Source organism: Penicillium paradoxum, assembly GCF_028828445.1.
Source record: "Penicillium paradoxum strain IBT 22861 chromosome Unknown utg000002l_segment0_segment0, whole genome shotgun sequence".
NCBI lineage: Eukaryota > Fungi > Ascomycota > Eurotiomycetes > Eurotiales > Aspergillaceae > Penicillium > Penicillium paradoxum.
In genome coordinates, this window is record NW_026643180.1 from 3,478,584 (window position 1) to 3,503,757 (window position 25,174).

The 25,174-nt window shown below is 50.2% G+C and overlaps 12 protein-coding genes across 12 annotated transcripts; 8 read left to right on the top strand and 4 right to left on the bottom strand.

Moving 5' to 3' along the window:
* Positions 1–291: 291 nt before the first annotated feature.
* Positions 292–1,290, top strand: N7457_001242 (uncharacterized protein; the record flags this gene model as incomplete). Its single annotated transcript, XM_057172288.1, has 1 exon — positions 292–1,290. The coding sequence occupies one exon, from the start codon at positions 292–294 to the stop codon at positions 1,288–1,290; it is 999 nt and encodes a 332-aa protein (XP_057036191.1).
* A 626-nt stretch (positions 1,291–1,916) lies between these two features.
* Positions 1,917–2,857, top strand: N7457_001243 (HPP family protein; the record flags this gene model as incomplete). Its single annotated transcript, XM_057172289.1, has 2 exons — positions 1,917–2,207; positions 2,279–2,857. 2 exons carry the CDS (start codon positions 1,917–1,919, stop codon positions 2,855–2,857), a joined length of 870 nt encoding a protein of 289 aa, XP_057036192.1.
* Positions 2,858–3,412: 555 nt separating this feature from the next.
* N7457_001244 (ATP-binding cassette family ATPase ARB1) lies at positions 3,413–5,310 on the top strand (the record flags this gene model as incomplete). Its single annotated transcript, XM_057172290.1, has 2 exons — positions 3,413–3,973; positions 4,042–5,310. 2 exons carry the CDS (start codon positions 3,413–3,415, stop codon positions 5,308–5,310), a joined length of 1,830 nt encoding a protein of 609 aa, XP_057036193.1.
* Positions 5,311–6,137: 827 nt separating this feature from the next.
* N7457_001245 (uncharacterized protein) lies at positions 6,138–6,518 on the top strand (the record flags this gene model as incomplete). Its single annotated transcript, XM_057172291.1, has 1 exon — positions 6,138–6,518. The coding sequence occupies one exon, from the start codon at positions 6,138–6,140 to the stop codon at positions 6,516–6,518; it is 381 nt and encodes a 126-aa protein (XP_057036194.1).
* Positions 6,519–6,943: 425 nt separating this feature from the next.
* On the bottom strand, positions 6,944–8,304 carry N7457_001246 (TFIIH complex kinase subunit CCL1; the record flags this gene model as incomplete). Its single annotated transcript, XM_057172292.1, has 2 exons — positions 6,944–7,891; positions 7,972–8,304. 2 exons carry the CDS (start codon positions 8,302–8,304, stop codon positions 6,944–6,946), a joined length of 1,281 nt encoding a protein of 426 aa, XP_057036195.1.
* A 487-nt stretch (positions 8,305–8,791) lies between these two features.
* N7457_001247 (E2 ubiquitin-conjugating protein UBC1) lies at positions 8,792–9,617 on the bottom strand (the record flags this gene model as incomplete). Its single annotated transcript, XM_057172293.1, has 3 exons — positions 8,792–8,966; positions 9,020–9,297; positions 9,357–9,617. 3 exons carry the CDS (start codon positions 9,615–9,617, stop codon positions 8,792–8,794), a joined length of 714 nt encoding a protein of 237 aa, XP_057036196.1.
* Positions 9,618–10,361: 744 nt separating this feature from the next.
* Positions 10,362–11,935, top strand: N7457_001248 (proteasome regulatory particle base subunit RPT2; the record flags this gene model as incomplete). Its single annotated transcript, XM_057172294.1, has 4 exons — positions 10,362–10,364; positions 10,430–10,495; positions 10,551–11,622; positions 11,682–11,935. The coding sequence occupies 4 exons, from the start codon at positions 10,362–10,364 to the stop codon at positions 11,933–11,935; spliced, it is 1,395 nt and encodes a 464-aa protein (XP_057036197.1).
* A 295-nt stretch (positions 11,936–12,230) lies between these two features.
* On the top strand, positions 12,231–13,994 carry N7457_001249 (uncharacterized protein; the record flags this gene model as incomplete). Its single annotated transcript, XM_057172295.1, has 1 exon — positions 12,231–13,994. The coding sequence occupies one exon, from the start codon at positions 12,231–12,233 to the stop codon at positions 13,992–13,994; it is 1,764 nt and encodes a 587-aa protein (XP_057036198.1).
* A 1,493-nt stretch (positions 13,995–15,487) lies between these two features.
* On the top strand, positions 15,488–17,917 carry N7457_001250 (DUF803 domain membrane protein; the record flags this gene model as incomplete). The annotated part of the gene is made up of 2 exons (XM_057172296.1): positions 15,488–16,370; positions 16,446–17,917. The coding sequence occupies 2 exons, from the start codon at positions 15,488–15,490 to the stop codon at positions 17,915–17,917; spliced, it is 2,355 nt and encodes a 784-aa protein (XP_057036199.1).
* A 933-nt stretch (positions 17,918–18,850) lies between these two features.
* Positions 18,851–21,782, top strand: N7457_001251 (uncharacterized protein; the record flags this gene model as incomplete). The annotated part of the gene is made up of 11 exons (XM_057172297.1): positions 18,851–19,028; positions 19,092–19,184; positions 19,242–19,349; positions 19,413–19,489; positions 19,554–19,661; positions 19,723–19,901; positions 19,954–20,022; positions 20,079–20,294; positions 20,349–20,646; positions 20,701–20,939; positions 21,002–21,782. 11 exons carry the CDS (start codon positions 18,851–18,853, stop codon positions 21,780–21,782), a joined length of 2,346 nt encoding a protein of 781 aa, XP_057036200.1.
* Positions 21,783–22,242: 460 nt separating this feature from the next.
* Positions 22,243–22,683, bottom strand: N7457_001252 (uncharacterized protein; the record flags this gene model as incomplete). Its single annotated transcript, XM_057172298.1, has 1 exon — positions 22,243–22,683. The coding sequence occupies one exon, from the start codon at positions 22,681–22,683 to the stop codon at positions 22,243–22,245; it is 441 nt and encodes a 146-aa protein (XP_057036201.1).
* Positions 22,684–23,242: 559 nt separating this feature from the next.
* On the bottom strand, positions 23,243–25,098 carry N7457_001253 (uncharacterized protein; the record flags this gene model as incomplete). Its single annotated transcript, XM_057172299.1, has 3 exons — positions 23,243–24,820; positions 24,889–25,014; positions 25,075–25,098. 3 exons carry the CDS (start codon positions 25,096–25,098, stop codon positions 23,243–23,245), a joined length of 1,728 nt encoding a protein of 575 aa, XP_057036202.1.
* Between the last annotated feature and the right edge of the window lie 76 nt (positions 25,099–25,174).

A 25,174-nucleotide genomic window follows, 5' to 3' on the forward strand; every position in this document is an offset into this window, starting at 1 on the left:
CAAAATGGATTAGAATAGAAACCGATGATGCTGCCTAACCCCAACGGGGCAAAGGACCCTGTTAAGGCTGCAAGTGGCCCCAAACACCAAATCTCCGCAGTCAAAGCTTTAGGCCATTATGTATCTACTCCGTACTTACTCCGTATTGCTCCTCAAGTCTCACTGTCGGCCGCTAGTGCACGAGCTAGCGGTCTGAGCATTCTTTGTGCACTCCGAACTCCGGGAGCTTTCAAATCGTTCCACAGCCCCTGAAGGAATAATCAGCTGAAGTTCTACGCATAGCAAAGCGCTATGGACGTCAAGTCGTTACCAGATTTCGGGTTTTTTCCATATGCCGATTCATCCATCGAGCCTAAAGAAGTACTGCCATCAGATGATCCACTCACCGTCAACAATTCATCCTCATGGACATACTGCGGACCTCTCTTGACCCTCGAAGCATGTAACCTGCCATCCTCCTTTAATACCTGGGCCCAAGCCACAATCAGCGGCTCAATACTGCCCTCCTTATTCGCCTTCCTGGCATACGCCCACAACTTCCTGACCCAAAACAACCAATCTCACTACTGGCTCACCATCCGCGCAAGCAAAGGCTCCGACGAATTCGATACTCCTCGCTGGCACACAGATGATCTATTCTTCTCACCTCGCCAACCAGCAAAACATCCATACCGCGTATCCCTCCTTTCACCGCTAACTAGTATACTCAAACCCCATCGGACAGGACCAAGCGAAACAAAGCCGCACCCGGTCTCCAAATCACACGCACAGAAACATGAGTGTCGCCCCCAAACTACCGTCCAGATCCAATCTACAAGCCCTCACCCAACAAACTGGAAACTTACAACTACCCTCCTAGGCCCCGGAACCCTGTTCATCCCGCAGAAGACGAATCGCCTAGCGCGCGCCACACAACACGCCGCCAAAGCCGCCGCTCGTGCCACAAACCCGGGCCACATATGTCTCTCAGTGCGGTGTGTCGGATGCGCTATGGCGGCGGAGTCAGTGCGCGCGAAGCTAGCCGTTGAGCTGGGCGGATATGGGACTGTCCAGGCGGGGCCTGGGGAGTGTGTTTTCTTCCGGGTTGGTGAGGACGAGGGGGCGGTGCATTCTGAGCCGCAGTCGCATGGAGATCGGATTTTCGTTAATCTTGTTCCTGGCCATGAGGCGGATCTTAGGGCTCTCATGGCGAAGTGGGGGATGGAGTATCCGCGGGCTTGGTGTGTGGGATTGCCGTTAATGCTTGGGGAGGCGGAGGAGAGTTTGAGGGATGTTGAGGGCGAGATTTGAGGTTTGCTTTTTCCACGCTATATGGGTATATACTCATCTCAGAATGTATACTAGGGTAATATCCTCTAGTATGGAAGATGCTTTTATTTGATTAGCCGTATTGCATGTTCCGAGCAAGGATGTGTGGAGATGGACCCCTTGCCTGGTTTCGATATCATACTAAGCGGATCCATTGTCAGACCATGAAACAGAACCATCGAAGTATATAAGATGATCTACTGTATATATCTCACCCGTTGTCAACATCGTCATGTGTGATCTCCGACGATGACGCCAAATGCCAAGCCACTAGTCCAAAACAAGAGTTTCTGTTACCAAATGCAAATCCACTGAGTGGAAGACCGTTGACAGAAGAAACCCGGCCTGAGATCGAGACATCCGAGAGTTACGATCCGCGGAGAAAGAGAATAGAGTTGCGTGATAAAACGGAAGAAATGAGAATGTCATTATTGAGAGGTGCGGATCTACGGCAGATGGCGGTTCCTCCTTTGTATTATCCCTTCCTAGAGAACCGAACCTCCGTGAGATGTATTCGTGGGACTTGCCGTAATACCTTGAAGAGACGTGCGGGCAGTTGCTAGAATATTGTCTCTGATACACTCGTACTGCAGTAGGTGTCTGGCAGCATGGCACCGTCCCCGCATAGGCCGGTGACGCTGTCCCGCCCGTCAACCTGGAATTTCGATATCGATCGGTATCTGAATCCATTCGTACCTGCGCCACCATGGAATCTTGTACCGCGACCTATCGCCCACTTGCTGGGCTATCGAGGCGATGGCCCGAAACCGATGGGCAACATTCTGATGGCTCTGTGGTCGTTGCTTGGAGCATTTTGTGGCGTGGCCTTAGTGGCATCAGTTTCCAAACGCGTGCCATCTTTCGAAGCCCGTGATGCACCAGCGATTGTTGGCAGTTTTGTGAGTGGTCTGATGGGTTTAGTATAATGAACCGAACCAAGCAAAGGCTGACTTTTATTCTGTGGCATTAGGGTGCCGCGGCAGTTCTTGAATTCGGTACGATTGAGTCGCCTTTCGCACAACCACGCAATGCCATCCTGAGCCAGATTATCGCTTGTTTCTTCGGCGTCGGGATATCGAAATTGTTCGCCTTGAATCCTCATGCTGAAGCGTACACTGAGCTTGGGGGTGCTCTTGCTTGCGCTCTCACCACCGCCGTCATGATCATTACCAACACGACGCATCCGCCAGCGGGTGCGACTGCTCTGCTCGCAGTGACAAATGCTGAGATGGTTTCTCTGGGTTGGTTTTTGTTCCCAGTGATATTGCTCGGAGTCGCGCTCATGCAGGCTGCCGCCGTGGTGATCAACAATGTTCAGCGTCGGTATCCGTTGTACTGGTGGACGTCGCATCCCCTGTCGACCCCTCAAGCCGATGTTGAAATGGCTCCTCGAAAAGCGTCATCTCGTATTTCTAGTCATTATGAGGACAGTTTAAACGACGTTCCTCGACAGTTAGTAATAGAGCGCGGTGAGGTTTCAGTGCCCGATGGGATATATCTTTCTCCCGAGGAGAAAGAAGTCTTAGAAAAGATCAGTGAGAGAATCTAAGGGGGGCCTGTACATATTAAATATTTGCTTTATCCTGCATACGAGCTGCACCGGAGTACCAAGTACACGTTTATAGGCTCCCTTATCGGGCCAGTCGCGTATCACACAAATCAAAGTGGCAAATTGACACCTCAGGCACGGACTGCGGTGACGTCTCTCCCAATCAGCATCCTCTTATGTACACGGCCCACTGAGGATTTTTTTTTTTTTTTTTTTGTTGTCTTAAAACTCTCGACTTGTCCACATCTTTACAAGTTTCTCAGGAAGAAAGAATCTTTAGTGAAAAAGGTATGTTCGCTTGTACTTTTTTTTTTCTTTCACCTAACTGACATCGACTAGGATTTCTATCGATAAGGGCAAACCACACTCCACCTGCTTCGCGCCCCTCCATTTCTGCCCGCCCCGCCAGGCGATCCACTCAGTCTTTTTGCATTTCTCTTCAATCTCTGTTTGCGTTGTCATCCTTTCTCCTCTCCCTTTGCCTCCCGTCTTTCTCCCCTGCGACCTTATTTTTTTCTTCTTTACATATTTTTTTTATACCCTCACATCGCAATCATGGTTTCCGCCTCTAAGGCTGCCCGCCTGGCCAAGCGTGCCGAGGAGAAGAAGCCCAAGAAGACCAAGGAGGTCGAACTCGATGCCCACGGAAAGCCCATCGTCGAGGACGCCCCTGCCACCAAGGATCAGTCCGCCGTTGATAAGCTCACAGCCCAGATGGATAAGCACGGTCTGTCCGATCGTGTCACCACCGGTGTGCTGTCATCTCTGCCTGCCTCTCGCGATGTTAAGATTACCTCTTGCTCCCTTGTGTTCCACGGAAAGGTCCTTGTCACCGATTCCACTATGGAGTTGACCTTCGGTCGTCGCTACGGTCTCCTCGGTGAGAACGGTTGCGGAAAGTCCACTATCCTCAAGTCTATTGCTGCCCGCGAGTACCCCGTTCCCGAGCACATCGATATCTACCTTCTGAACGAGGGTGCCCCTCCCTCCGACCTCGGTGCCCTTGAGTGGGTTGTCCGTGAGGCTGAGCGCCAGTTGGAGGATATGGAGAAGAAGGCCGAGGAGGTTCTCGAGGAGGAAGGCCCTGACAGCCCTATTCTCGAAGATCTGTATGACGTATGTATCTCTGGTTTCAAATTTTCACCCTCATCAGTGCTACAACAGAAGCTAACGATTCTCTACAGCGTATGGACAAGATGGATCCTTCCACTTTCCACGTTCGTGCCTCGCTCATTTTGACCGGTCTCGGTTTCAACAAGCACACCATCAACAAGAAGACCAAGGACATGTCCGGTGGTTGGCGTATGCGTGTGGCCCTTGCCAAGGCCCTGTTCGTCAAGCCCTCTTTGCTCTTGCTTGATGACCCCACTGCCCACTTGGATTTGGAGGCTTGTGTGTGGTTGGAGGAGTACCTCAAGAAGTGGGATCGTACTTTGATCCTGGTCTCTCACTCTATGGATTTCCTGAACGGTGTTTGCACCACCATGATCGATATGCGTGGCCAGAAGCTCCTTTACTATGGTGGTAACTACGATTCTTACCACAAGACCCGTAGCGAGCAGGAGACCAACCAGATGAAGGCCTACACCAAGCAACAGGAAGAAATTCAGCACATCAAGAAGTTCATTGCCTCCGCTGGTACCTACGCCAACTTGGTGCGTCAGGCCAAGTCTCGCCAGAAGATTCTCGACAAGATGGAGGCCGATGGTTTCATTCAGCCCGTCGTTGCCGACCGTGTCTTCACCTTCCGCTTCGCCGATGTTGAGAAGCTCCCTCCCCCAGTTCTCTCCTTCGACGATGTCAGCTTCTCTTACTCCGGTAACTGGGATGACACCCTGTACGAGCACCTCGACCTCGGTGTCGACATGGACTCCCGTACCGCCCTGGTCGGCCCCAACGGTGTCGGCAAGTCTACTTTGCTCCGTCTCATGACCGGCAAGCTCAGCCCTATCGGTGGCCGTGTCTCTCGTCACACTCACTTGAAGCTCGGTGTGTACAGCCAGCACTCCGCTGAGCAGCTCGATCTCACCAAGTCTTCCTTGGAGTTCGTCCGTGACCGCTTCCCCGAGAAGTCCCAGGATTACCAGTACTGGCGCCAGCAGCTCGGCCGCTACGGTCTGAGCGGTGAGGGCCAGACTGCCCTCATGGGTACCCTGTCCGAGGGTCAGAAGTCTCGTATCGTCTTCGCCCTGCTCGCCATCGAGTCCCCCAACATGATTCTGCTGGACGAGCCTACCAACGGTCTCGATATCCCCACCATTGACTCCCTCGCCGATGCCATCAACGCCTACAGCGGTGGTGTCGTCGTCGTGTCCCACGATTTCCGTCTCCTCGACAAGATCGCCAAGGACATCATGGTCTGCGAGGACAAGACCATCCGCCGCTGGGACGGCTCCATCGGCGAGTACAAGAACCACCTCCGTAACAAGATGGTGTCTTCCGGTGCTGTCTAAGCGCTTTCTCGTTTTCATTGATTCCCTTTTCCCTTTTTTTCCTTTTTTTTCCATTGATGACGACGAAATGCTAGACGAGAACTGAAGGAATACAAATTGCCCCCGGGGCACTAAAAGTTCGGTTCCCGCAGGGACTAACAAAAAGGTCCCTTGGGTTGGGATGGTTTTCATTTATTTTTATTTTGTTAGATCGTTTTGTCCTTTTCTCTCCGAATAGATTTTGGGAGAGCCTTGGACTTCTGCGTTTGCTGTCATGAACTCATTACCCCCTTTCGATTGGACCAGACGTGATCCGTCTGTTTTCTTCGCTTTCTTCTCTGTCTTACCATGCATCCTTGATAGAGTATCTAGTCCTCTCTTCCGAGGTGAATATAAGGGATGCCAGTTACGCCAAATTCTCATTGTACGGTCTTTTTCTCGTATATACTCCGTAGAGAGCCTTGAAAAGGACGGTGGTCCTTTACGTTCGTCTGTTATAGCATCCTTCGATATCTCCTTTCAGATAATGCTATGGCCGGAACCCATCTCATAGTCCTCCCCCTTGTACTCTTTGTGTTCTCATGATACAAATATAACACTCTACGGCAATGCGCCCAAAGACAAAGAATCGCCAACAATAGCCCTGATCCCTCTCGTTGTCCTCCAACCCCAACAAAGACCTAACCAAGTCAAACCCAACTTGACAATACATAAGTAGCCCCGAACCCTATCCCATCCCATCCAACCCACAACCTCATCCCTCGATCCCAATCCCCCCAATCCCAACCCCATACCTATCCAGGTAAGCCCTCTACCACACATTCCCAATCAAACCTCACAAGCCCACAATGGACGGCTCACGAGTCCACCCAGAAAACTTCCACTCAATCTACACCAAGGCCTGCGAAGCCTTTACTCACAAACTAGAATGCCAAATCTTCGCCCTCGTGACCACAGCCCCCAACCCCGATATGCAGGACATCCCGACCCGCCTCGACGAGCTCGGCGAGCGGGCCATGCAGATCGGATTCCTGGGTGAAGTGGGCGAGGTGGCGATCCGGGATGATCCCCGTGTTTGGTCCCGTTGGGGCAGTCTGCCCATGAAGGAGATTTGCTTTTTGATAAAGTACGAATTGAGGGTTTTGAAGGATGAACTTGCTTGTAGTGCGCCGGCGCCGATGATTGTGGCGGATCTTTTGGTGGAGATTATGGAGGGATTGCCTTTTTGAGAGAGCTGGTATACCTAGTTTTGGGATTTGTGTATGTAATTTAAGGGGCTTCTCTGCTGGTTTGGAGAAGAATCTTTACTGTCTAGGTGGAACTGGTGGTAGGTTACGTTAAAGATAACTAATAATGAGAGCGAAAGTAATGATTGTTACAGGCTTTGATATTGGCGTTCATGTAGAGTGGTTAGATTTGATTTGCTTTTGCTCGATTGGGCAAGGACGAGACAAACTTGACGGTCTATTTCCACCGTTACCCTGTGCCCTTTGTTTGATTCAATCTGATACGGTCTTTGTTGAGTTCTGTCGTGGATTGGGGTTTCTCATAACTCTACCTACAAAGAGTGAAGAAAGAAAAGTAGAATCTGCATCGTCAAGTCCGACGTTATTGATATTATTGGTATTATTTATTTTCAATTCTGGGCCAATCATTACTGCTTGGTGCGCTGGGTGACCAGCTCAGGACCGAAGACATCATCACTCTGACGGGCCTGCTGCTCCTGTTCTAACTTGCGCTTCTTCGCTAGACGTTCAGTTTCGCTCTCAGAGGTGGCCACTCCCGCATCGCTTTGGACGGCAGTCGACGGCTGTGTGGAGTCCCTTTTCTGGGCCAGGTTCACCTTCTCGGGGTTCTGGCAGTGATATAATTTCTTTGCAATGCGCTTGAGGTTCTTCATTTGCGCGGGGTCAGAGGAGAGGGGTGTGTAGGATTGGAGTAGGGCAGAACATTCAGTCAACACGCGGTGCAGTTTGGAGCGAATTTCATATAGAGGATTCACAAGGCCGTTTGCGTCGAGCTCCGGAGGAGGAATTGTCGCTGTGACAGGTCCACCAAGTTTGACATCAAGAAGGAATTCAGCCAGGGGACGATCCGCTATTAAAAAGGCAGAAAGCCAGATTTGGGAGGGAGTGTACAAGAAGTAAGCGTCTGTCATTTGTGCGGCAGACTTGAGCAGTTCGCGAGTTGTGCCGTGAGCACGAGCAATCCGATCTGACATCGAGGACGATGGGACGGGAGGGGGTGCAATGGACAACAATCCTTGTTGAAGATCTTCAGCGGTCTCGTGTGGTAGATGGGGGGCTGGCTGGCCTTGGCCTTGTGCGATGGCTTGGAGTTCCATGACGCCGCCTTCGAGTCCCCGGAATGGATGCCGTACATCAAAGGTGAAACGGAGTCCCTGCATAAGAAGGAACTCAGGTGCGATGACGTCCTCTGTCGTTGTATCGCCGGGAATTCCATCTGCAAATTGGCGAAGAGACATATAGTAGTTATCGGTTTTGGTCGCGACAAAGAGCGCACACGCCATGATCGACTTGGGGTGGTATGTCATGGGTGAATTGGTTAAGTAGAAACGACGAAGGTATTGAATCGCAGTGGCCTGTATACGTAAGACAACAAAGTTAGCACGTCAAGGTTCTTGTTTGTTCCAGCATAATTCTGAAGTAGAGTATAACGTACCCGGACCATTGTTGGCATTGGAGGCTTGTAGGTTTCTCCCAACTCTAGCGTCTTCTCACAGTAATACCGCACGAGGACGAGTTCCTCTTCCGGAGTCAAGCATTCAATATTCTTCTCAATTTTGTTCTTGTTGTCTACGTTGCTTTCTGGCTGCGGTGTTCCAGCCGCAGATGATGTAGCTGACTGATGGGTTTCGCGCGATCTGCGCAAAGCCGCGCGCACACGCTCGCTGGCAACAGCATTTGTCGTGGCTCTGAGAGTCTGAAGAGATGTCTCGGTGTAAGACCACAGGCGGTATTGAGATGAGGCACGGTAGATGTCGTCTTCAATCATGGTGTTGGTGCCTTTGACTTTTTGGAGTCGAATGCTAGAAACTCGGGTTTTTTTTCGCCTGAGATAGTGCCAGACTGGTGGCAGGCTCGCAAGGGAACAATTATGAGTAGGAAGGGATAGAAAGACACAATCTGTTCCAATTGTCAGTACTTTCAAAGTTGAATGACAAGTGATAATGAGCTCAGAACAAGTGAAGTCCATCGAGTGAGAGACATCGGAGCTGTGGTGTCTTATCGATAACGCCCTCAACCCTTCGTCGCAGTTCCGCCTACAATCTACAGGCTTTGTATACATTTGTAGGTAAACAACTCATTGTATTCTGAATTGAGCTTCAATTGTGCTCCTTGGTCAATATTTAACCCCTTTGAAAAAACGATCAAACGCTATTGCAATGCAAAAGCCACCCAATGCAATCCACCCATAACGCGTGTGTGCTTGTTGTCGCATTCTTGTCCCGAGTTCACTAAATAAACTTGAATATACAATACTATGATTCACCAAGAAGTCGGGCAGCAATATCGCCCATAAGGCCTTCTTCTAATTCATAGTCCTGACCCCCATGCTGTTCAGCGCCAACAAACCGGAAAGCGGCTACAACACGCTCAACATCGAAGCCCATGCTGCCGAAACGGTCAACCAAGTTTTTGTTGTATCCCCCATACCTATAAACAGTGATTAGCAAATATAAGATATGTAGAGTACATGGCTGGATTACCTTGCCAGACTATCCTCGGCAGTTGCTTGCTGAACGTCATCCGCGCTAGATCCGTTCCCGTTGTCACTACTCACGGGAGCCCCGGCATAGATGACTGCCCATTCACGGGCAACACGCTCAAACTCCTTGGGTGTCTTCAGGAGCATGTTGGCCACTTCAGCATCTTGGGGATCTTTGGGTTCGGGGGTGCTGAGCAAAGATTGCAGTGAAAGTAAAGCGGATTTGATGGTCAGAACTGGCGACCAGGCACTCGAAAGTGTGTCGAGACAGATTGCTCCCTGCATTGGCTGTCAGTTTCCAATGAATCTAATTTATATACTGCGTAAAAGCCACTGACCGTTTGACTGCTAACATTCGGGTGCCACACTTTCGTCTCGAATTTCATGGTAGGTGGTCGGAAAGGATAGTCGGTGGGGATTTTTATATCGATATTGTACGTGCCACCTTCATATGGTGTTCCAGGTGGTCCTGGGAATGATCCTCGTAGGTGTGTCACATCGTCTTGGTTGCCAAATGGCTCGGCTTTGATCTGAGAGTGGATGTCCGCATGGATGTCCGCAATTTCTTTTCCAATGCGACGGATGCGGTTACTGGCCATGGTGATTTAGGCACTGATTTCAAGGACAGGACCAACAAACAGATATTTGACGATGATCCCAAGGCTTTCTGTGTACAGTGTGGGGACGGAGAGATCTAGTTCCGTGTTGACAATAACTGCACAAGGGCGTGGGGCACTTCCGCGGAGAGAAAGGCCGGTAGAAGCTGAGACCACAAAGGTATGGTTAGCAAGGCTTTGAATTAACGAAGGAAATCTGGTGATTAAGTATAAAATGTTCTTTCGCCGAAGGGAATTAACATGACTCGAAATAGACGGGAATCTCACCAATAGAGGGGAACTATAAAGAGAATCGGCACGAGTGAGGACCCCACACACAGTTAATATCCTCTAGGTTCGGATCTCCAGGGAAGGAAGTATTATCAATCCTCGATCGCGTTAAGGTCAGCTCCAGCAAAGAGCTCCGGTGAGATATAAAACCGTCTGATCGTCCTCGAGAATGTCCGAGGCACAAGCAAGATGCCGATAAGACAGGCGTTAAGGCAACAAGGCGAGGATGACGCAGTGGTGGCCTCAGGCCTATAAGGTCACGTGGGTGAACAACAGCTTCCAGCTCGATGAGCATCTGAGCCCGGGCGATACCCCATCTGCATCGACAATCATCCCTTTCAAGTCGTACTTACCATCATTTACCCTCCTCTCAAGCTCAGTGTCTTCGCTACTTTGATTCAGCTTGAGTCTTTATATCTGGGACTCTGATTGTCTCCCTCTCGGTGGCTGACAAACATGGTGAGTGTCCCAGTGTTCTGCGGCCAGTGGTCATTTCGATTTACATCGCCTAACTTCAAAAATAGGGTCAACAGCAGTCTAATCTGGGCGGCGGCCCTGGCGGTGATGGACGTGATGACAAGGATAAGAAGGTACGTTGCCACTTTGTTCTGCTGAGCAACCAGCGCTGAGACCATCTTTCATCAGAAGGACAAGCCGAGATATGAACCACCTCCTCCACCTACCACTCGGATCGGAAAGAAGAAGCGCAAGGCTGCCGGCCCCAGCACTGCCTCTAAGCTTCCCGATATCTACCCTACCTCGCGATGCAAGCTACGATACCTTCGCATGCAGCGGGTTCACGACCACCTGTTGCTAGAAGAAGAGTACGTTGAGAACATGGAACGGATGCGCAAGGCCAAGGCCCAGGCTTCACAAGATCCCGCTAGCCGAGGTGGTGACTTGGATGTAATGGACCGCAACGCCGATGAGCGGAGTCGCGTCGATGACATGCGAGGCAGCCCGATGGGCGTCGGCAACTTGGAAGAGTTGATCGATGATGATCATGCTATTGTCTCGAGTGCTACCGGCCCTGAGTACTACGTTTCGATCATGTCTTTCGTTGATAAAGATCTCCTTGAGCCGGGTGCTAGTATTCTTCTTCACCACAAGTCAGTATCCGTGGTGGGTGTGCTGACGGAGGAGTCTGATCCCCTGGTCTCGGTAATGAAGCTGGACAAGGCACCAACAGAATCCTACGCCGATATTGGTGGTCTGGAACAGCAAATCCAAGAAGTCCGAGAATCTGTGGAGCTGCCCTTGCTACACCCCGAGCTGTATGAAGAGATGGGCATTAAGCCTCCCAAGGGTGTGATTCTTTACGGTGCCCCCGGTACTGGAAAGACCCTCCTCGCCAAGGCCGTTGCCAACCAAACCAGCGCAACCTTCCTCCGCATTGTTGGCAGTGAGCTGATCCAGAAGTACCTGGGTGATGGCCCTCGTCTGGTTCGCCAGATCTTCTCAGTTGCTGCTGATCATGCTCCTTCAATTGTGTTCATTGACGAGATTGATGCCATTGGTACGAAGCGATATGAATCACAATCTGGCGGTGAACGAGAAATTCAACGAACAATGCTGGAGCTTCTGAATCAACTGGATGGATTCGATGATCGCGGTGACGTCAAGGTCATCATGGCTACCAACAAAATTGAGACATTGGACCCTGCTTTGATCCGACCTGGTCGTATTGACCGTAAAATTCTCTTCGAGAACCCGGACCGTAAGTGCTTCCTTGATATGTTCCACCGATTTGCGTCATTGCTCACTAACAGCTTTTAGAAAACACCAAGAAGAAGATCTTTACCTTGCATACATCGAAGATGTCTCTCGGTGACGACGTTGATCTTGAGGAGTTCATCAACCAGAAGGATGACCTTTCCGGTGCCGACATTCGTGCCATTTGTACTGAAGCTGGTTTGATGGCCTTGAGAGAACGCCGGATGAGGGTGCAGATGGACGATTTCCGAGCTGCTCGTGAACGCATCATGAAGACCAAGCAGGACGGCGGTCCCGTGGAAGGTCTTTACTTGTAAACGCTAGGAATCTTTCGAGGATATACGGACTGCTTGCGCTAGAGGCCTGCACCCAACTAGGTCCCTTGTGTATTGTAATAATCGAGTGATGAGAGAAATTAAAGGGCATACTGCCCACGAATTACCCTAAATTCTCCTGCATGAGAATGCCTCCATAAGTAATGTGTGGGTGATCCATGGATGTGTGGTGCCAAGCAGCTCGCCTTATCGCCCAGGTTGCAAACTATACAAACAAGCTTGCTATCAGGTCGAAGCGTATCTCGATCTGTCGCAAAGTTCCTCACACACCGCAATCATGGACGAGTTTGACGAAGAAGCGTTCAACAAGTTCTTTCCCTCAAGCTTTGGGAAGCAGTCAAAATCGGTTGACGTGGGCTCTCAGGTCGATCGTTCCAAGCGCGCTGCTGTTTCGGCGCCGAAGCCCGTGGGCATTGAACCAAGCGCCGCCACCATAATCCCTAGCGCAAAAGCAGCAGGCAGTGAAAATGATAAAAAAGACAGTGATGATGATAGCGATGATGACTCTGATGATTCGGACGATGACGAGGATGAGTTTCCCGTATCGCATGAGCTCGTTCTAAAGACGCATGAGCGTGCCGTGACTACCATGACCGTGGATCCTTCGGGGGCCCGACTAATCACAGGTTCTACCGATTGCACGTTGAAAATCCATGATTTTGCTTCAATGACCCCGTCCACACTCCGTGCCTTCAAGTCCGTCGATCCTTCGGCCAAGAAAACGGCGGCCGCCCAGGACACTCACGCCGTGCACTACGTCGCGTTCAATCCGCTCTCCCCGAGTTATGTTCTAGCCGTACCTGCCAATTCACAGCCACGGATTCTCAGCCGTGATGGTGAAACTATCACCGAGTTCGTGAAGGGAGATATGTATCTGCGTGATTTGCACAACACTAAAGGACATGTATCGGAAGTTACGTGTGGTGCTTGGAACCCGTCTGATCTGAATCTGTGTGCCACTGCTGGAACTGATGGTACAATTCGCATCTGGGATGCCAGAATAGGCCGCTCCCAGAGGGATGTGATTGTTCACAAGTCACGGGTAGCTGGCTCCGCTGGCCGGACGAAGATGACTGCTATCGCATGGGGCTCTCCAAAGCAAGGAGGGGCGAACATCCTGGTGGGCGCCGCCCTTGATGGTAGTCTTTGCATGTGGAGTGGAAATGGCCCATACACAAGACCCAGCGCGGAGATTCGGGATGCTCATGTCCGGGATACTTGGACAAGCGGACTAGATATAAGCTCTGACGGAAGGCTCGTTATCACCAGAGGTGGCGATGATACGATCAAACTTTGGGATACCCGAAAGTTCAAGACTCCAGTCACAACTGTCACGCATGCTTCAACGTCCTCTCGCTATCCGACATCCAACATTCAGTTCTCTCCTTCGTCTGCAAATGTCATTACAGGCTCTGAAACTGGCCACTTGCATATTCTCAACCCTGCTACCCTCAGACCAGATCTCGTCACTCCCGTGACACCAGGCTCACCGCTGATTACTGTTTTGTGGCACGAGAAGCTTAACCAGATTCTGACAGGCTCTGCGAATGCAGAGACCCACGTCCTCTACAATCCAAGTATGTCCACAAAGGGCGCAGCGACAGTCATGGCCAAGGCGCCAAAACTCCGCCATGTCGACGATATTCCTGTCACTGCGGACATGAACCTGGCGCGGTCTGGCGATTCAGTAGTCGTTGGTTCCAATGGAGTCCCTCATTACAGCTCAGCAACCATGTCGGCTCGTCATCCTACAGTTGGATTTACGGCCTCTGGTCGCTCCCGTGATCCTCGTCGACCACACATGCCGGCGCAGACACAGTACTCTAATATTACGCCTGATGAAAAGCACATCCGTGAGCATATCCCTCTCAGCTCCATGCGAAATGAGGATCCACGTGAAGCACTCTTGAAGTACGCCGACAAGGCGGAGAAAGATCCCATATTCACGAAGGCATACCGGGAAACACAACCCAATGCTATTTACGCGGAATTGAGTGACGGCGAAGAGAAAGAACCACAGAAGAAGAAAGCAAGGCGGTAATTATTTTGGGGGATGTATGATAATCAGCATGATCCCGATATGTATACAATCATTCTGTGAAATCTGATCGAAGAAGATTTATCATCGAACACTCACCTACTCCATTATTTTCCTTTCTCTCTCTCTTTACACCGATGGTCCTCTGAGCTTTCCGGTGTAAAAGTCTCTATGTAAATACGAAAAGCGTTGACTCACACAGTGTCATTATTTCGGTGAACGTGTTAAACAATGACCCGTTTACACCCGCGGCATCTTTGGCCTATATATCCATATCGTTTACTCCGTACAGGAATGTAGATACAACCATCCCATTCTTTATAACATATCTAAAACTACCCATCCATAGAAAGCCCTGCAGATATTTTTGTCAAAATGCCCGACAAAAGGCGCTAATTCATCTCTATGGACTGTCGTCGCCAAGGAATACTCGATCGGCTTTTTCGAATATAGTTCATGGTATATAAGGGAGTAGAAAGAGACTCCAGAATCCCCACTAAGAGATAAATGTAGGAGGATCTGGTAAAGGATAGTTTATAAGAACACTTGTTTCTCTCCCAAGTTGAATTCTTTGTGTTCGATCCCAAGACATTAATCTAGTTCCTCGGTTTTGACTAAACCTTTCATAGATAGCCTTGGCCCTACATCGGTTTGCATACTCCTGACATGGCAGAAGACATAAATGGGATGCTAGTTACGGAGTAGAGTCCATCATGATAAGTTTCCCGAGGCATTTTAAAATCCTCATGGGTGGATGGAGATATGGATATGGGGTATACGTTGACTCGATCCGTCTTTATATTCATACCCTACCTAAGCACTTGGTAATCCTGGATGGATTCTTCTGTGTTATGTGGTCACTGTTCATGCTTGTGTACATTAAAGCAATAGTCTCGTATGATTCCTCAAGTCAATTAAAACTTAGCTCCTTGCGTTGATTTGGAGTGTCCCCTCTCTTGCTGCTTTATGACGTCCCTCAAGAGACCGACGATCGTCAACTGCCCACAGATGCCGCCAATCATAGCTACGAGTGCAGGCGCATGAGCTTTGACCTCGCGCAAGTGACGCCTTTTCCTTCTAATTTGTATCTGATGTGCTGTCGAACACTAAACTGTCGCGTAAGCCCCGGTGGTAGCAGGAGAGCTTAGAAAAGGCGCCGAGCCCTGGGGGCTATCTAGTGCTGACTTATCAATTTTCTCCGCAGCGCCTCCGAGCATTTCCGCCTACCCAACACCCAGACTTCTCTATACTCCCCGCGTCTGTGGTGATATCCCTCGCAAGAGAAAGTCGGGTTGTCCGGACCAGAATGCCGTCTTTTGCGACTTGAGATCAAATGCTCACCGTCAAATCTGGGGGCTCGTTTTAATCGGCCGTGTCCGCCGGAGAGCTGGTGTACCCAGGTGTATCAGGGGTGCCTCACACATACAACGCCTCTCCGCCAAATCGTACGATAACCCGTATTTGAGGATTGAGATTCTCTCATTTAAGACGATCAAATGGCATCTTTACAGGCGTCGCTGGTAGCAAATCTGCTGCCTCCTCTGCTCTCTTCGATCGTCCCTCCGTCAGGATCAAACACATTCCGCCAGCTTGTCGCGCCATCGACTTACGGCTTTGAAACTCTGCACAATAATGATGGGAGTGATGAAGGGACCGAGCATGAATGGTCATCGCTGATTGGCATTATTACGGCTTTGTGCGGGAATGTTCTCATTTCATTGGCCCTCAATATCCAACGCTACGCGCATATTCGGATAGCAAGAGAATGGGAGCAGGGCAAAGTTCAAAATGGACAAAATGGAACACATATTGGTCTGAGAGGAAGATCCCGGGATCAATACCAAGACTCCGAGGATGAATTTGAACCTTATCACGACGATGACGGCGAGAACACCGTGGGACGGAACAGCGGTTCAAGCTCGCGGGACCCTAGCGCAGGAAGCAAAGACGGATCTGATGGACACCGTAAATCCTACCTTAAGTCTCCTTACTGGTGGGTTGGAATTGTGCTCATGGTCGTGGGAGAAATGGGCAATTTCATGGCCTACGGTTTTGCGCCGGCGTCAATTGTCTCACCATTGGGAGTTGTGGCCTTGATATCCAATTGCATCATTGCGCCATGCTTGCTGAAAGAGCAATTCCGCAAGCGGGATCTTTGGGGCGTGCTTGTCTCTATCGCTGGTGCTGTCGTTGTGGTTCTCAGTGCTAAATCGTCCGAGGAACAAATTGGGCCTCATGAGATTTGGGAGAATATCACACGCTGGGAATTCGAGGTTTATCTCGGTTTGACCACATCCTTGATCGTCGGGCTCATGTGGGCAAGTCACCAGTACGGCTCAAGATCAATTCTTATTGATGTCGGGCTCGTTGCATTATTTGGTAAGGATTCATCTAATATATCCAAGTCACCAGTACTGTTCTTCCTTGTATCTATTCGCTTACTAGTATAAACAGGTGGATACACAGCACTTTCTACAAAGGGTGTCTCTTCACTCCTATCTGGCACATTGTGGCACGTCATCACATTTCCCATCACCTACCTTCTCGTCTTCGTTCTTGTATTCAGTGCGTTGATGCAAATCCGTTACATCAATCGTGCGCTGCAACGCTTCGATTCAACACAAGTGATTCCAACGCAGTTTGTTCTCTTCACTATCGCCGTTATTGTCGGAAGTGCGGTCCTTTACCGTGATTTCGAATCGATAACAGCTGGGCGCGCGACAAAATTTGTTGGCGGATGTCTTTTGACTTTCCTTGGTGTTTACTTTATCACAAGTGGAAGAGTTCGGGCTGACAATGAGTCGTCGTTTTCCTCTGGAGATGAGGAGGGCTCTATTGGCTTACTCAATGGCGAAAGATATCATGACAGACTTGATCTGTCTCCGCCTGGCCATCAATTGCCTAAGCCATCACACATTTCTGCAGAAGCACAAGATGATGATCCACAGTCACCAAGGGGCTCTTTATTGAGTCAAGGCATTGAAGGAGTTGATGATGATCAGCCTACTCTCAGAGGGATCCTTTCTGCCGCGCCCTCTTCACCTCGTGGATCTCTAACCGACGAATTCCCTCTTTCTGCTCCATCGTTTGACTATACTTCTCCATTGCGACCTCCATCCCGAATGTCCAATCCATGGGCAGACATTCATGATCAACACACGATCACCGAGCCTGAGATCCGTCCTGTTACTCCACCCGGAGAAGAAAACAATGCCGCTCACGCCTCCACAGTCCTCCTACGTTTCCCGCCTGCGCCTGGACTTGAAGAAACGCCAGTGGCCGACAGCAACGCAGAAACATCGCGACGCGCTTCGACCCCAGCGCTTTTAAATCAAGCCAATCGGTCCGGTCGCAATGATGCTCCTCTCGAGACACCGTCGCGGCGTGCTTTGCGCAACTCTATCTCACATCGTTTCTCCCCTGGGCCTCTTGTTCCTGCACTCTCCGGTGGCTTCTCTGCGGTAGTTGCCGAGTCTATCCGCCGTGGCGATATCAGTCCTCTCAAGGACCGCACTAGGAGAAGATTGGGACGTCGACGTCCACTTGACGGCTCTTTCGCAGACCCATCTCTTGTTGAAGAAAATGGCGACACATCGCTTTCACTCGCAACCGCTCGACTCCAATCCGCCACCAACCTAGGTGGCAGACCCACAGAAGCTGGTCGCTCGACGTCCGCTCTCGCGACAGAAATAGATAGCAATCCAACGCAACTTGTTAACGAAAATGTGCACCGTCTTCGCAGTTTGAGTGACTCGTGGAATGGTGGGCTTGCGTGGCTAGGAGGTGCTCTCCGCAAAGCCCAGAACACGAAAACTGCCGACAGTGTTGCTGCCACTGGAACACCGACACCAGACAATGAAAGGCAAACCGAGCCAGGCAGCAACTCAGGCGGTGATGTTGACACTGAGACTGAAACTCGGGGGTAATCATCCCGAGACCCCTCAGCCCTCATACATAAGGGCAGTACATTACAGTGGCTGTGTCACTTGCACTCTACATACTTCCAACCTTTTCTTCGAACTTTCTTGAGGCGTTTTTCCCTCCGGGACATTTCTATTGGCTGTACATTCTTGTCTTGTATTGGCATTGCATTCTATGGGCATTATCTTAGGCATTTAATAAAGTATCTTCTCATTCAGGTCCTTTTCAGGCTGTATACTTCACTAAAACAGTGGGGAGATTCAACGTTTTAAGCCACCAATTTCACATTTAGGCTCTAATCAGCGCAGTTTATCCATTTCGATCCTTTCCACGCAAGATCCTTCAACCCCAGCCCTTGGAAGTCTGGCATGACGAGAATCTCACCAGCCTGCTGGGTCAAACACGTAGCCCTAATAGGCGGAGAAGCTCAGAATACGTCCCACCAGCCAGAAGATGCGGTCAGCTACGCCAACCTCTTGATAACCTCCACTTTGTCATTCATTTTAGCCGGACAGCCGGTATCCTCTTCCCCTCAACCCCAGTGTGGAGGCGGGGGCGTTACTCCGTCTCACGAAGGTGCTAGCTTGGCTCAGACGACGCCAAGCAGGGGCCTAATGCAGCCACTAAGGCCGGCCTGGTCTCTTCTAGTGCTAATGACGGCCTCGTTTCCGATCAACTACCCCGTATGGCGTGTACAGCTACCTGCCTTTTTCAATCTCCCATTGCTAGCGGGGCCAAGCGACTCCTGTCATGCAACGCAATTATCCTCGAGCTGAGTTGCCTGTCCCCACACAATGCAGGGGGCTTAATTGCAGCTCTCGATAAACTTATATGCAACATGCTTCCCCGGATTTTTATTTTTCTTCGTTCCAGTCTCACGCTAGTCTGTTGACACATCGATTCTTCTCCGTTGGAAAAGAGTTGGTTGTCTTTTCGAAATGGTGGCCAATCTACTTTCCAATGGGCTGCTGCTGGTGCAGCTCTTTGCTGCCCTGGCTCTGGGAAAGCCGAGCCCTATTCCCCTCTACAAGGATGCTCATGCCCCCGTGGACAAGCGAGTGAAGGACTTGCTGAAACGGATGACTATTGAGGATAAGATGTCTCAATTGATCCAAGGTATGTTTCTATGGCAATCCTAGGCGTTGTTTAAGCGTTGTTTACTAATGTGTTCTTGTATAGGTGATGTTACCAATTGGATGAATCAGACCTCGGGCGAGTTCAACTACACTGGCCTGGTGACCAACATGGAGCTGAAGGCAGGCATGTTCTATGGTATGAGCCCCTCTGTCCTCACCGGTCATCAAGGCAATACGTACTAATTTCGTGTAGTTGGATATCCTGTTGCTTGGGACTGGATCTCGGACAACATCAAGAGGGCCCAGGACTACCTCGTTCACAACACTACTCTGGGAATTCCAGCAATTGTTCAGACTGAGGGTATGTATTCTAGGGGTTCAATATTCCTCTATGGTGAATCCCAAGCTAATGTTTATTTTCTAGGTATCCACGGATTCTTGATTGGCAATGCTACAATTTTCAACTCGCCCATTGCGTATGGATGCTCCTGGAATATGGATGTAGGTATTTACCATATTTGGGTTGTTACAAACACTATACTCCGACACTAACACATTCATGCAGCTCATCGAAAAGATGGCAGAAATCATCGGACAAGAGGCCAAAACTTTGGGTGTCAACCAGCTCTTCGCGCCTGTTGTTGATCTTGCCCGCGAGCTTCGATTTGGTCGGGTGAGTTATGTCTATATGCAAAAACATTAAAACACAAAAGAGCTAACAGCGTATCCAACAGGTCGAGGAAAGCTTCTCCGAAGACCCCTACCTCACTGGCGAGATTGGTTACCGCTACGTCAAGGGAGTCCAGAGCAAGAAAGTCTCGTCCATGGTCAAGCACTTTACAGGCTTCAGCGCTCCCGAGCAGGGACTCAACACTGGCCCGGTTCACGGTGGCGAGCGAGAGCTACGCACAACGTATGTAGGCCCGGGCTTTACGGAGTTGACCGAATCACTGACCGTTGCGCAGGTGGCTGCCCCCCTTCCACCGCGCTATCATCGATGGCGGTGCCTGGTCCATTATGGCTGCGTACAACTCGTGAGTCCAGCTCAGTTAAGATGATATTAATACTGGTTTTCTAACATTGGATCCAGCTACGACGGCATTCCCGCAGTCTCCGATTACCACACTCTCACTGAGATCCTAAGGGAAGAGTGGGGATATGACTACTTTGTCATGACAGATGCAGGTGGTAGTGACCGAATCTGCGCCTACTTCAAGCTGTGCGAGAGCGACCCTATCGACAAGGAAGCAGTTACCACGCAGCTGCTGAATGCCGGAACCGATGTTGAGATGGGTGGCGGTTCATTGTAAGTTTCACTTGCATTTTCCAAGCTTCAAATAGAGATACTGACACTGGATAGCAACTTCGAGAAGATTCCCGAGCTTGTCAAGGCTGGCAAGCTTGATATCTCGGTCGTGGACACTGCTGTCTCCAGACTCCTCCGTGCTAAGTTTGAGATGGGTCTCTTCGAGAACCCGTACCCTGCTGCACCTGAGGACCAATGGCACAAGCTCATCAACAGCCCCGAGGCTGTGAAGATTGCACGCGATCTGGATAAGGAGTCCATCGTTCTGCTGGAGAACCACGATGATGTTCTGCCTCTGAAGAAGTCCGGTGATATTGCTGTCATCGGACCTATGGCTGGGGGCCTCATGAACGTAAGTCTCTTCTTCTTCTCTCACTGCCAGTACGCATATTAACAAGGCCCACAGTACGGTGATTATGTTGTCTACAGGAGTCAATACCGTGGTGTCACTCCCCTCGAGGGAATCAAGGCTGCAGTCGGCGACAAGGCTCAGGTCCACTATGCCCAAGGATGTGAGCGCTGGAGCACTGATCAGTCAGGTTTTGATGAGGCAATTGAGGCTGCAAAGAAGTCCGACGTCGCTGTCGTTGTTGTTGGAACCTGGTCGCGTGATCAGGGCGAGCTCTGGACCGGACTGAACGCAACGTGAGTAAACCGCGATTTGTCCAAATGAAATCAAAGAACCACAAGTACTAACAATCAAAAAGAACCGGCGAGCACGTTGATGTTGACGATCTGTCTCTTGTCGGTGCCCAAGGACCTCTGATCAAGGCTATTGCCGACACTGGAGTGCCAACAATTGTCGTCCTGTCCAGCGGCAAGCCCGTTACCGACACTTGGATCTCCAACTCGACCGCCGCTCTCGTTCAGCAGTTCTACCCCTCCGAGCAAGGTGGTAACGCCCTTGCTGACGTTCTGTTTGGTGACTACAACCCCTCCGGCAAGCTGTCCGTCAGCTTCCCTCGCTACGTGGGCGATCTCCCCATCTTCTACGATTATCTCAACTCCGGACGCTCCATCGGCGACAGTGGCAAGAAGTACGACAATGGTACTCTTGTCTACGGTCACCAGTACGTTCTCGGTGATCCCAGCCCGTGGTATCCCTTCGGTTACGGCAAGAGTTACTCGAACTTCAAGTATGGAGCTGTCAAGGTCGACAAGAGCACTATCTCTGCATCTGAGCAGACTGTTACTGTGAGCGTCGATGTGACCAACACTCATGCTACCCGTGAGGGTACCGAGGTTGTGCAGGTCTACATCCAGGATGACATTGCTTCCGTGGTTGTTCCCAATCGTCAGCTCAAGGGCTTCAACAAGGTTGTTATTCCTGCTGGAAAAACCAAGACTGTCCAGATTCCTATCAAGGTCAAGGAGATTGGCGTTTGGAACACCCGCATGAAGTATGTTGTTGAGCCTGGTCAGTTCACTGTTCTGGTGGGTAGCAGCTCTGAAGATATTCGGGGTAATACTACTTTCACTGTTCGGTGATCATCCTAAAGTTTGTATTGAAGATGAATGATTGGAGATATTCAATTTGTTATGTGTGTTATATTACTTATTAAATATAAACCGTGTCATATCAGTAGTGCTCTAGGACATGCAACATCGGGACTTCCAAGGTCTCTATCGAAGATGATAGGGTCAATCTAGATGCTTCTGCAGTATATAATTTCGATTCATTTCGCCCAATCTTTCGCTAAAGCGATATGCAGGGTACAGCTATTGTATAGATGAATGTTCCAAACTTCCTCAAACGTGGCCCATGAGCCTTACCTAGCAAGGCCTGTCGTGGCCTGTCGCTTTTGATATTATGCTGCTCTCATAGTACCGCTGTGATAAGCTCTTTACAAAACCAGAGCCGCGGAAGCATCAAAAGCAAAGAACCAAAAACCTTATATTCCATACATCGAGTAGAGCCATTTCTCAAGTAGTAGAGAATGTTCATCCGTCAGACAGCGCAGAGATGGGCTCCGACAGAAGAAATCGTGGCCCAGCGGCCATGTTCATCTGGACCAGCAGGTATAGTGATGAGCACGGAGATTGCAATTCCTCGATCAATCTGCGGAGAATTTGGGACTTCAAAATCCACCGTAGTCTCCTTGTCGTTGGAGAAGCCAAAATCGCTTTTATTCAGTATCTCCTGTTGTCCCATATATACTTTGATGGCATCAAAGATGGTTTTCCACCCTGTAGCATACGAGACCTCGACTTTGGTGAGTTTGAGTTTTCGACCAGTTTCCGATTGAATTATGATTGGGATATTTACCCAGCCTTGGGCGTCGCTGGTAACTTTCGATCTTATATGCGAACCCCATACTGGATGGGTGATGGTGAAGTTAGAATTGGCATCGAGAACTGCTGTATTTCCATGGGCTTTGTACAATACCATCGTGGCTCATACCTAAAATGTGAAAGAAACGAAAGGACGAAACGGAATGTAGTACTACTTATATGTGATCTACTTGGTTAGAATCTCGCAAAGGTGAGAGGAATGTCAGTATTACATCTTAACTTCGTTTCGCTTGCGTCATTCGCGAGTGAATCCCGGACATACTGGTAAGCTATGTACATGTGTAGACAGAAAGCTAGTAGTGGAAGACCTAAATCACTGTTCATCTTTACTAGCAGAATATCTTTGAATGGTTGATCCTCGGCGAATACCCATAGTACCCAAATGGACATGGCTATATCACCGCTTTCTTGCATCGGATATATCTCGGGCCCTGGAGTCCGCTCTGTCGGCATCTTTATCTACGTACATGTAGATGTGTAGTTGGTAGTTAAGATGAATACTATTCGAGTAACCAGAGAGAATTAATTGACAATAGACTTCATATGAAGGCTAAAAATACTGCATAATGTCGTTGGAATACCTCTCAAGTTCAGAAAAATCAAGTTGATGCGCATCAAAGTCCAGTTTCTGACTGCTGAGAATGAAAGTTGCCCAGTCATGCCCCATTATCACTTGCAATCTGAGATCCTGGCTGACCGTGAGAGGGGCTTTGACTTGGGTCTGGGGATCCTGAGACCTCGGGCTGCTTGGTTATGGCACTAGATGGTTGATTGCTTTGATTCTCTCCAGAGCGAGCTTCCGCTCTCCGAGTTTTGGCTCCTTCTTTCAATTTCTCCCAGCGGTCGCGATACCGTCCCAGAACATTCTTGAGCTTTTCGTTCTCGTGAGAAGCAGTTTCAAGTCTCTGCTCACTACGCCGAATTTGCTCCTCTAGTTCTTTGATTCGCGCATCATTCTCAGCGGCCGGCGGGGCGGTCAGAGTAGCGACAGGAGAAGTGATTGCTGTTGGGGGTTGGAAGTCATCAGGAGTACCAGCGGTTTGGCGATGCATCATCCTGATTGATTGCTGCAAAGCCATTGACGACGATTGTGCGCTCACCTCCCACATATGCAATCGAGTTGCGAGCGAATCAGTCAGACCCCTCAAAGTATCATTTTCCATCTGCATTTCTTCCATTGTCTTTTGCATCTGCGGGGAGGCAAGCGTATCTGATGCTCCCCGACGTCCCGCCCATATGCGTGAACCATTGGCACTATGGCGCATTTCGGGAGATGAAGGAGTCTCTCGCGCATCCACAAAGTCATCATCGCCGTCCTCCAGGCTATTCCGGCGCGCCTGCTTTTCAGCCCGTGTGAGGATCCCTGCGTACGACATCGTCCCACCCGTAGTTGGGACTACATAGAATGACTCTGCCGGGTTCCCAGGACTGGCGTTAGAACCGTCGCGAACCGATCGCAATGCAGCTCGAGAGAAAATGCGGTTCACGTCTGGCTCTCCGGCGATCATAGACCGGTCTAGAGTAGCATGATCACGGTCTAGTTTCACCTCAGCTGACGACTTGCGGCTCTGTTCTGCTCGGGTTGGATCTGTCGATCCCACATGGATACCTGCGAATGCCAAAGGTCCCGACACTTTGGAGACTAAACCCCCAAAAGCTGAATAGAAGCGATTGAATGCTTCGTCGGTGATAGCGGGTGTATCTTTGGAGGTTCCGGATCCCGCTGCGCTGGGAGGTGCAGTTTGCTGGGCAGTCACCTCAGTGGAACTGGGTATCGGGGGAGACCATGGCTGTCTAGATGCAGAAACAAGATGGGATCTATTTCTGGCTGAGCCTTCGCGAAGCCTCGCTTCGCTAGTCCCCACCCTCTGTGGCGTGTCGGTCATCTTTGCTGCAGCATATTGTGAAGTAAGCGTTGGCGACGCCGGGGACCCACGGCGGGGATGAGATGGGATTCCTCGTGCGGAAGCAAGATTACTGGCGATAGAAGACGTGTCCCGACTCGACAAGCGAGCATTTCCTCCCAACCGTGGAGGTAAATTGTATGCATCCAGGATCGTAGCAGAGCCTTTTGCGCCCCCAAATTCTCCTGCGGTCTGCTGGGTCGCTATAGGCGAGGAATGAGTAGCGGATGCTGTTTCAGCAAGAGTACTGGCTGGGTGTTCATGCTGGAATCTGAGGATTTCGGCGAGCTTCTTGTGGTGAGTTTCGAGCAACCGTAGTGTCCGTAAGGCCTATGACGCGTTAGCGTAGAGCGGGGCGGGGATGAAACAATCCAATATGCCAATATCTCGGTACTTACCTCAGGGTCAGAGCTGCTCTGTGACGCTGTTGCAAATTCGCCAGCAGCTAGATCGTGTTCCTCACTGGCAGCAACGGGATTGGCCTTGCGAGTCTCGAGGACTGCGTTGCGTGCATGGGTGTGGGCCTGGTAGTAACGTGGTCAGATTAGCTGGATTGGACCGGTAGTGAGAGACTGAAGATCTACCAGGGCCAAAGGAGCAACCTCCATGGCGAGATTCAAGAGATTCAATCACGATGCGCCAAAGGGTAAAACCAGGTGCATTCCTTTGTGGGATGCTATCCGG